The sequence below is a fragment of the Onychostoma macrolepis genome, chromosome 03, assembly GCF_012432095.1.
Source record: "Onychostoma macrolepis isolate SWU-2019 chromosome 03, ASM1243209v1, whole genome shotgun sequence".
Classification (NCBI taxonomy): domain Eukaryota; kingdom Metazoa; phylum Chordata; class Actinopteri; order Cypriniformes; family Cyprinidae; genus Onychostoma; species Onychostoma macrolepis.
In genome coordinates, this window is record NC_081157.1 from 4140575 (window position 1) to 4152547 (window position 11973).

The 11973-nt window shown below is 36.2% G+C and overlaps 1 protein-coding gene across 1 annotated transcript; it reads left to right on the plus strand.

Annotated features, from left to right (window-relative positions):
- The first annotated feature begins 1563 nt into the window (after positions 1-1563).
- LOC131536404 (uncharacterized) lies at positions 1564-9279 on the plus strand. Its single transcript, XM_058769291.1, has 2 exons — positions 1564-1585; positions 6528-9279. The coding sequence occupies exon 2, from the start codon at positions 6544-6546 to the stop codon at positions 8620-8622; it is 2079 nt and encodes a 692-aa protein (XP_058625274.1). The 5' UTR covers positions 1564-1585; positions 6528-6543; the 3' UTR covers positions 8623-9279.
- The last annotated feature ends 2694 nt before the right edge of the window (positions 9280-11973 follow it).

Genomic DNA, 11973 nt, shown 5'->3' on the forward strand with positions numbered 1-11973 from the left:
AATAGATAAGCAGCTTGGTGTGAAGAAATCAACTGTGGGAGCAATTATTAGAAAATGGAAGACATACAAGACCACTGATAATCTCCTCGATCTGGGGCTCCACGAAGATCTCACCCGTGGGGTCAAAATGATCACAAGAACTGTGAGCAAAAATCCCAGAACCACACGGGGACCTAGTGAATGACCTGCAGAGAGCTGGGACCAAAGTAACAAAGGCTACCATCAGTAACACACTGCGCCGCCAGGGACTCAAATCCTGCAGTGCCAGACGTGTCCCCCTGCTTAAGCCAGTACATGTCCGGCCCATCTGAAGTTTGCTAGAGAGCATTTGGATGATCCAGAAGAGGATTGAGAGAATGTCATATGGTCAGATGAAACCAAAATAGAACTTTTTGGTAAAAACTCAACTTGTCGTGTTTGGAGGAGAAAGAATGCTGAGTTGCATCCAAAGAACACCATACCTACTGTGAAGCATGGGGTGGAAACATCATGCTTTGGGACTGTTTTTCTGCAAAGGGACCAGGACGACTGATCCGTGTAAATGAAAGAATGAATGGAGCCATGTATCGTGAGATTTTGAGTGAAAACCTCCTTCCATCAGCAAGGCATTGAAGATGAAACGTGGCTGGGTCTTTCAGCATGACAATGATCCCAAACACACCGCCTGGCAACGAAGGAGTGGCTTCGTAAGAAGCATTTCAAGGTCCTGGAGTGGCCTAGCCAGTCTCCAGATCTCAACCCCATCGAAAATCTTTGGAGGAGTTGAAAGTCCGTGTTGCCCAGCGACAGCCCCAAAACATTACTGCTCTAGAGGAGATCTGCATGGAGGAATGGGCCAAAATACCAGCAACAGTGTGTGAAAACCTTGTGAAGACTTACAGAAAACGTTTGACCTCTGTCATTGCCAACAAAGGGTATATAACAAAGTATTGAGATGAAATTTTGTTATTGACCAAATACTTATTTTCCACCATAATTTGCAAATAAATTCTTTAAAAATCCTACAATGTGATTTTCTGGATTTTTTTTTCTCATTTTGTCTCTCATAGTTGAGGTATACCTATGATGAAAATTACAGGCCTCTCTCATCTTTTTAAGTGGGAGAACTTGCACAATTGGTGGCTGACTAAATACTTTTTTGCCCCACTGTATATATATTTTTTCTTCTTTCATATAAGAACATACATCAGTATGGATTATGATATTCGTTTTAATTATTGACCTTTTAACTTGTACATGGTGTATTTTTAAGCTGTGCCCAGTCATAAGTTTGATTGCTTAAGATGTATAGTATGTAATTTGTTTATCTGCTTGAAACATAAAAAAATTGGGTAGTGGGCTGGTTTTGGGCGTTAAACTCCTAGGCTAAAACCAAACCATCTACAGAGAGTTTTTGTGTAATCTGGGAAAAACATTAATAACATTAAGACAGAGTATGAGTTATCATACTAGTTTCTCCTCCCCAAGTCTTCATCCTTCACCTCCGCCCCTTTCAGATGGCCATAAAAACAGAGGTGTGTGCTCATTTCACCATTCTACCAGACTTTACCCTACTTGGCAAAACGCTTCTCACTTTCCAAAAAAGGTAAGTCGATTACAATTAAAATTACTTATTATTTTAACATATCAAATCATGTCCTTATATTAGGTGTCTTTAACTACTATGTACTCGCATCAATCAATCAATCAATCAATCAACTGTTAGGTACAATATTGTAGTTACGGCGTAGGATCAACAGTGTTGGTCTAATTTTATTTAATGTTTTATTTGTATAGGGACAGATAGAGTAAACATAGATAACACTGAGAACAACAGCCATCCAATGCTTGTAGCTCAAGCTAATTTGCAACACTTGTCCCTAGAAGGGATTTTAATAAACAACAAAAATTACAAAAGAGAAAAGATAGGGAAAGGAAATACATATTTGTACATGTAATTGCAATACTTAATTACAGATGTACACACTGTTATTTTTTAAATGTAAGTGCAATGTAAAAAATGTGTATGTTCACATTAAGTGCATTATATGATGCAAATTATTCATTTAAGTGTTAATACATAGTAGTTAAAAACACTATAAAAGAGGACCATATATGTTAAATAAGCCTACTTTATGCTTGGCAAAGTTACTGCAATTCATTTTCATTAAACTATAAACAATCAGTGAAAGTTTTGCTCTATGAATGCAACAACAATAATATCACTGATTCATAATCACTGATAATCATAATCACTGAAACTGATAATCAAAACTTGAATGTAATTTAAAAACAAAAAACATGAACTAAAATAAAATAACCTATGAATGTCAGATAAAATAAAACCTTGTGAAAACTAGACAGAAGGAACCAATCACACAGCAAATCAGTGCATAAAATTTCTTAAAGCAAGTGACAAAAAAATAAAAATCCTAATACCATAAAAAGATAGTACACTCCCCTTCCATTCAGCTTCAGTATCACAGATCATCCAGCATTCACATGTGGGTACACTGGCAAATGCAGGGCATGAATACATAAACTCAACAACCAAAATGACACAAATCACAGATAATATTTAAAATCATTCAAAGTGGCTTCAGTTAACCAACATACAAGGCATTAGCTTAGTAAATGGCACAAAAGACAAAAATGTCCAAACACCTAGATATCATACGAATCAATAGGGCAGAATAGCCGTAAAACATGCGGTAAATCAGAGGTTCGAAACCACGACGTCCATAGTCGTCTGTCAGCACAGTCAGTTGCACAAACAGGAAGGTGAAACAGCAGTATAAAACTGATAAATGAAATGGAAGCTAGTGCTCTCAGCCCGCGTCTAAAATGCAAGCAGTGGTGTAATGTAACGAACTTATAATACTTTGTTACAGTACTTAAGTATTTTTTGGGAGTATCTGTACTTTACTTGAGTTTTTATATTTCAGCCAAATTTTACTTTTACTTCACTACTTTTTCTAATTAAAATGTATACTTTTACTCTGTGAGAACACGAAAGCCTCAAAACCTATGGTCATAAAGTTTTGTTTAGAATATGTGATGCAAGAAAAGATTCTTTTGAAGTCAATGCAGGCTAAAGACAAGGCAGTTTGAGTGTGTGTGTGTGTGTGTGTGAGAGAGAGATAGATAGAGAGAGAGAGTTATCATAAAAGCATATTGCATGCAGTTTAGGGTAGGAGGAAATAGGTGTGATATTCACAATAGTTTGCATGCATGGATGTGTGTGTGTGTGTGTGATAGCGTGAGTATACATGCATCCACACACACACACTGGTCCAAGGCCTTTATGTTTGCAAGCACAACATGCTCCTGAACACTAGTCGTTTCTCTTACTTTCATTCTTCCCCATTCACTTTCAATGGCCAGCCATTTTTGACAAGTGTGACTTTGTGAAATTTTGTACAAAATTAAACCATTTAAAAGCAAACTTCCTGATTAAACATTAAAGCGCACTTGTGTGAGAAACAGTGCAAATTTTCATAATTTTTTTATCTCATTGTGAAAATTATTCATAAAAAATGCTTTTTTCACTCAAAAATTAGGTGCCTACTTTCAGATAAATGAGGCCTACGATTAATCAGATGCAAATAGAAACACAAAACCAGTCCTAAATGAAAGAAAACAAGTTGACAAAAAGATTGAATCCAATATTTCGTCGCCTTGGAATTAAGGTTCTATCTGTATTCTGGGTGGTTTTGAGATATTGAGCTTCAAAGTTTTTGCATTACATATAGCAAAAATGATATGGGGAACAAGTCTCTTTCCTACATGAAAATGACAGCGGCCCTAAATGTATTCTAAATGTACAATATCAAAATCCTCTCAGATTTTTAAATGGGGATTTTTGGAACGGGTCAAATGCAGATAGAACCTTCTAATTGTAAAAAGTCATTTTCCGCTTGGAATTATAAGGTTCTATCTCACAAAACATTAATTGAAGCAACAATTTTCAAGAAATACAAATAGTTTTTTTATAATTTGTTTTAAAACATAAAACTAGTGTTGTAACATTGTGTCAACATGTATGAGAAAGGTCAATTTAATGCTTTCTTTATCATATTTATTCCAAATAATTCTTTCTAAGGTTAAGTTAGGCACAAAGGGCAATACTAAATATTTTGTTCAGTGCTAATGTTAATTTTAGCTAGGATTATAGTGGGTAATTAAACACATTATTGAGGTAACAGTTAAGGCAGCTAACGTTACTCTAATCAATCTGACCAGGACTTTATTCCACAAAAAGCGGGAAAATGGCTTTCTCTTTAAATCAGTATGACCGAGATAACATGCTGACGTTTATTGTTGTAATTAAGACCCCATCATTTAAATGGTTGACTATTTGATATTTAAGGCTTAATATTGTAAAATTTAAGACATTTGAAGACTTTAAACTGCATGAATATTTCGCCCATCATTACATATTCGGGTCTTTAGCGACCCAGACTTATATCCAGCATGGATGATCCATATTCATGCAGTCTTAAAATGTCTTAAATTTTACAATATTAAGCCTTAAATATAACTGCTGCTATCTAACTGCTGCAATAGCAAACTCTCCTGATATTTGAAGAAAAAAAAAAAAAAAGATTCAAATAAGCATACTTTCTTACCTTTTGAAACTTAGAAGGGTTTGATTTGAGCAGATGATTTTACCATCACTGCTCATTTACCGTCAGAGCTCATTTCTCCAGTATACAATCAGCATCTGCTCATATTCACAATCTCAATATATTCTCAAAACTATCATTTTCAGCATCTTCAAAAACAACATTTTGATCGCTATTCACCACATCCACCATCAAACGACAGTGACACTTATATTTCATTATGTGCAGTAATTGCTCTGCAGTAAAGCCATTCAAGCCAGTTCAATTTTTGCAGATGATTATTTGTTTTATGCATGCGCTAATTATGAGTGAAAAATCAGGTCATCATTATGTTTTAAACAGTGCCACTTTGTGGAATAAAGGTGAATTGCACTTATTGATTATGCAAACATTATTATTGTTGTATAATGTTTAATCTTTCCTGCTGTTACTTAGCAGTGTGGCAACATGACAAAGAACGTTGATCCTGATTGGTCCTCATGTGTGCATTCGAAGTGCTGATTGGCTGATTCACAGATAGAACCTTATAGAACCTTGTAGAACCAAGTTAGAGTTCGACTTTGTAGAACCTTTTTGTTTTCTAAATAAAACGTCCTAAAATGTACAAAACTTAAAAAAAAAAAAACATCACATGATGTAAATAAGTTGTCACAGAATAAGAATATGTGAATAACTCAATGTTGCACACTAGTGTGATAAGCAGTGCAAATTTTTAGAATGTTTTATCTCAAATCATGAAAATTATGCATAAAAAATGTTTTGGTTTTTTTCACTCAAAAAATGAGGTGCCTACTTTTGGATAAATGAGGCTTGAGATTGAATCCAATATTTGGTGATTATATAGCATAATGAGTGATTTATAAGCAATTGTTTGGTCATTTTTGACCGGGAACACCACAAGTGTGACTTTTTGCAATTTTGTACAGAATAAAAGCATTTAAAAGCAAACTTCCTGTTTAAATATTAAAGCACACTAGTGTGATAAACAGTGCAAATTTGTTATAATTTTTTGTTTAATATTGTGAAAATTATTCATAAAAAAACATTTCACTCAAAAAACGAGGTACCTATACTCTCAGATAAATGAAGCCACGATTAATCAGATGCAAATAGAAACACAAAACTAGTCCTAAATGAAAGAAAACAAGTTGACAAAAAAAATAGAATCCAATATTTGGTGATAATATAGCATAATGAGAGATTTATAAGCAATTGTTTGGAGTCCGGTCATTTTTGACCGGGAGCATCACAATTGTTACTAGGTGAAATAAAAGCCACAAAAAAAAAAATGACGAAAATTAAAAACAAAAAAAAATCTGAGAAGTACTAATACCCTGTGTGAACAAAGTCAGTAAGTTTGACACTTTGAGTCCATTTGGACATTTTCACTTAGGGGCATACTCACTTTTGTGGCCAGCGGCTTAGACATTAATGGCTGTGTGTTGAGTTATTTTGAGGGGACAGCAAATTTACACTGTTATACAAGCTGTACATTCACTACTTTACAGTGTAGCAAAGTGTCATTTGTTCAGTGTTGTCACATGAAAAGATATAATAAAATATTTACAAAAATGTGAGGGGTGTACTCACTTCTGTGAAAAAACACGAGCGGAGTGCATCTTCAGACAAAACAATAGCACAGATATATTACATGTTGGTGCAAGTTATTTTCAGTTAAGACAGCTCCAACATGCGTTTTAGTCTGGGACTAGCCTTAAGCCTTGCCTGCGAAACCGGAGATATGTGAATTAAGAGGACCTCATATCTTGTGTGTCTGTTTAGTACGTTGATCCTCTCTCTTTCTATCGCTACATCTATGTACATTCTGATAAAAGTTGTTGTGATGAATGCTGCAAATCATGCAATTCAAGCTACAGAGATTCCTCGTAAGACATTTACTTTCAAATTTTTTCTTTTTTTAAGCAGAAACAGGAAAGTCATGACTTCTGAAATCGTAAAATCTACTAAAAGTCTTACTACTGCTGAAGACATGAGGAACCAAACCAAACTAATTATGCAGCCCTATGCCAACTGGGAAGAGTATCTGACTCCAGCACCTCTATCTATAGCCATCCTCGGAGAGCTGGTGTTCATCTCATCCTCAACAGATTTCTCTATCAATAAAAATACACCCAAAAATGGCTACAAATACATCAAATACCCTGATTCCTTTCGCGCTTGCCTCATGCAAGTGTGTAACTCTGGATGGTGGGCATTTAACGAGGCCCATAAGAGCATGGATCAGATTCGCCTCCATACCGCCCAAGTTCCAGATTACATGAAGGCAGCTGTGAAGATTCTATTCGAAGGTAATGATGAAGTTGTTAAAGCACTTCTTCCTGACCAGCTGGGCAATATCAAAGTCATTGCAGATGAATGTCTTGAGTTGTCTAATGTTGCTGAAAAGCGCTTCACTGATGTCATCAATATCATCCAAGAGCTGCTCGAAGCATGTATGAATGCAGAGCACTTCTATGGGGAGGAGATGGTAGCAATCAAGAAGAAAATAGAAGAGGGCAAACTGAGGGAGCAGTCTGCACTAGAAACCAAGAAAAGGACTGAGAAGGCCATGAGTGCCATGGAGAAGCAACTGGATGAGGCTCACGAGAGCTACAAGAAATCTTTGGATTCTCTCCCTAATGGATGGGAAATGATTGGAATGGATTTCGTGAGTGGGATAACACAGAGCATTACAGGCATTATCAATGGAGTGGCATCTGTTATTTCTCAACCAGGGCAAATGATGGCGTGTTCTGCAACAACAACGACATCTGGTCCTAAGAGCTGCATTAAAGATCAGGAAAGAGATATGGTAGATGAAATAAATGTTTATAGTAAGTCAGCAGAAATTCTAACATGTGCACAGACTATCCAGCAACAACTGAATGAGAAGAATAAGGTGGAAGACATTGACTGGACAAATCTATACGATCAGAAGAACAAAACCACAAAGACGGATTTTGTAGCAAATCAGTATGGAAGAATCAGTGAGAATTTCCAGGACATCCCTGACTGCCCAGCAAAGAAACAAGCTCTGGAGTTGTGCAAACAGGGCATGAAAATATGCATTGAGCTTGCAACATATGCACCAGAGGGGAAATGTGACAAAGACAAAAGCGCTGAGATAATAAAAGCGGTCTCGGCTCTGATTAAGTCAGCTCGTAGTTTTGATAGCAAAAGCAAAGGCATCACAAATTCTCCAGCCATTTCTCAAAAACCACCAATGATGTCTAAAGAAGAAAGCAAGTCAGAGAACATGAGTCCTTCACAGAGGGCTACAGAGAATGCAAGATTTGCCATAGAGCAGTCCCGAGCTCAGCTGAACAAGACCAGAGAGACCTATGAAAAGTGTGTGGAAAATCTAGAGAAGAACCAGAAGGAACTAACTGATATCCTGGTCACTATGAGAAACTGTGAACTGAAAGAGATCGACTTCAAAACTACCATAGAGATGCTGGTTAAAGGAATGTATGCCATGGGGAGAGTGAAGGAGCAGTGGGAGAAGATGGTCCACTTCTTTCAGATGGTATCCAACATTGTGAAAACAAGCCTGAGCAAAACTCTCACAAACTTTGTCTCAACATCTGAGAAAACACAAGCCCTCTCCTACAACGCAAAGCTCTTCTCAAAAGATCTGCTGTACACTCAAGCCTCCCAAGCCTGTAACATCGCTAGTCTGGTCCATATGATCTCTGGAACATACACTGATGTTTCCAACAAGTACCTGATGGACCGTATCAGTTCTCTGGGCAAACTGATGGCCATGGATAAACATGCACCAGAATTTGAGAATGAACGTAAACAGCTCCAGAACAGCTGCGATGAGGCACAGAAAGCCATCTTAAGGCTTGTCCTGAAGAACAAAGAGGAGTATAACCAGAAGAGCACTGCAAGACTAGAAAGGATTGATCAAGAATTGCTTGCCATTCTACCTGCTGCTCCTCCCGAAGAAATCAAGAGTATTCGAGAAGATGTTGAAGCTGGATTCAATGAGGAAGAAGCAGCAAAATACATCTGAGCATTGTGCATTTTCTACTTTCTTTACATTGGTAAGCACTGAGCACCAGATGATAATATTGTGTTAAATAAAAACAAATTTTCAATTTGAATTAAGTCAGGAATATGAAATTCAGCCCAAAGTTCCACAAAATCATAATGACATGGCAGACATTCTTTTCTTCATTCCATGATATATATACAATGCCAATCTCCATGCATCCCCCGAATCACAAACACTTGACACATCAATACAAACATCACCAACAAGAACAAGAACACCTAAGTATTTCTTACGCAAATCCTCATACAAAGAGCAATCATACAAAAAATGCTTCTCATCTTCTATCACAGAAATATTTGGTGTTAACTTACAATAACTACAGATTCTCTCTGCTGCTGGTGTATTACTCTATCTGTTTCTATAGCAACATGATGACTTGATAAACATGATAAAAAGGAACAATGATCGTACCAGTTGCATGTTATAAACAGATGTAATGTAGCTCTCTTGTATCAACAGAGACTTGTATTGTGAATGTTTAACTCATTATTTTCCAAAACTGATGTATACCATGCCTCATGTGCTTTTTCTTTCAATTGTTGGTTAAGAATAGCTGTAAATGTTCTTATTTCACCTACACTTTGTGCCTCCCATGCACTACAAAAAACGTGAAAATATAGACCAAATTGAAAAACTTAAGGGTTGAACTTAAAACCAATGCTGGGACAGATGGTAAAATGTGGGATTGGTTTGATTTAAAATTAGGAGCTTGGTTTGCTAAACTGGGAATGTTTTTAGGAGTTGCCATATTAATAGGAGGTTTATTATTTTGTTGTGTATTACCTATACTAAGAACATTGGTCGTCAATGCTACTGTGAAACAAATGGAGATGATAAAAGTCCCGAACAATCAACGAGTAATCACAGAAAGAAACTTGGATGAGTATTATGAAGAATTGCTAAACAAACTGATCTCAAATGAGCAAAATTTGGATGACGGATCCAGCGACTCTGATGACTATGAAAAAGAGATGTAAAGATGAGCCACATCCTGGGTGTAAGTGCTAGCCTAACCCCTGCCCATGGATGGCCCTCTACGATGCGCAAAGTATCTGAGCTGAAGATCAACGGATCTGAACTATTGTTTCTTGGAATATTCAATGTATTATATTTTGAATGTGTTTTTGTTTTTGATATACATAACTGTGACAACCACAGGCAAGCGCTGAACCAATTGCACGCTCATGCTTATAACATTGTATTTTATGATAAAGGAGGCAAGGAGACATAATCTTTTACTCTCTCTTAGTCAAGGGTGGAGAGAGATGTTTGGTTCTGATTCTCCTCCAGAGTGCTGCCCCATCATTTAGTCGTTGATGGTAAGACTGTGTGACTTATTTAGTCACTAGATAGTGTTAACTGAAGGGACTGAATTATGAAGTAGCACTCTGGGTAGACAGAAGCAATTGTGAGACTTAATGAAGTCTCAAAGGGAGGAATGTAGAAGATTTTTATTGTTAAGGATCTGAATTAATCGAGTATAATCAATGTGAATCTTACCATTAATATATCTATGTAATCTCCCATTATATTCTAAGGCCTCTGTGCAAAGGTGCCTACGTGGCAGACACATCTGGAAAAAATAAGGAGGGGGCTTTTCCCCCCTTGACCATAACAAAGTCTAGAAGGATCTCTCCCAAGCGAGAGATAGAATTACATACGAGGGATGCTTAATGTATAGAAGCCCGCCTTAAAATCATGTATATATACCAGTGCCGAGAGACCATCGGGAAGCCTTTCTGCAGACAAGCTTCGGTTTTATTCCTGTTGAATAAAATCTATTCTTCTGGCATCAAAACTCCAAGACTGTGTATTGTTCTTTGAGCTGCGGCGGACGACACTACACTACCTACTTCATCTAATTGTAAAATCATATTATAACATTTTCTTGGATAACGATGATTAGACATACACACTAATTTTATCCAATACAATGATCCAGTACATCTTTTCATATAAGAAATGGACAACACAAATCTACCCAAATCACCCAAGACAGCTACATTGATCACACTTGTAATGATACACAGGAGTTTAAAAAAAAAAAATACCTGAACATTTTCGATACACTCCACTGGTTCAAAACCCCATATCTCAGATCCATAATAAAGTATGGGTGCAACCATGCGATCAAACAAATATTAAGATTGATTACACCTAATTTTATGTTTACAAACAAACCTTAGCAAGGAAAGCATTGCTTTAAAAGTTGTCAGGTTTTCCACCATGACAATTTTGGTGTAAACCACATACCAAGATATTTGTAACAATTAACCACTTCAATCTGTTCACTAGCAATTTTTCATCCTTATTTATTGTGCCTCCTCTTCTAAAAACCACAATTTTCGTTTTACTCAAATTCACTCTCATACCATAAAGATTACACTAATTTTCCAGCTGTTCAATCTGTTTCTGTAACCCTCCAATTGTATCTGCTATATTAGCCATTTCATCAGCATATAACAAGGTCTGTACTTCGGTGATACTTTCGATCTGAATATCTTTTACATGTCTCTTCAACATTGTTATATATTCATTATTCATTTAAGAAAAGAATAAACAGAAGTGGACTCATTGGTTCCTTTCACACATGATTTAAGTTTAGAATACATAGATCTCAATACACTAGAAACTTTTCCACCAATGCCATTCTTAATGAGAGTGAAATACAGAAGGTTATGCTGGAAACTGTCAAAAGCTTTAGAGAAATCAATAAATATAAATGCATCCTTCCTTTTTTCTTTGTAATATATTTATGAACCACTGACTGCAAAATAAAAATATGATCTACTGTAGGATAACCTGACCTATACCCTGCTTGTTCTTCATAAAACATATTATTTACTTCTACGTAAGATACTAATCTCCTGTTCAAGACCAAGCACCAAGCACATTAAGCCCCCTGTAATTTCCTACATCATTTTTATCACCATTCTTGTATAGCGGACAAATCACAGCTTCACCAAATCTCTGGGAAGTCACCTGTATCTAATATTTTGTTATATAAAGAGAGCATTATGGGACATAACATATAATGATGCCATCTGGTCCAGGGGCCTTTCCATTACTCATTGACATAAAAACTTCAAAAAGCTCATTATATGTAATACTACTATCTAAAATGTCAACTTCATTAAAAACTGCAACTTCATGATTATTTACACAATATAAGCATATATATTACATTTTGAATTAAGTCATGAAAGAATGTTTTAGACAATCACTGTTTTAAGACCACTAAAACAGAATTATTTACCATGGTTTCTTTTGGATGGGAGAGTACTTTTTAAATTGTCATGAAGTGGCACA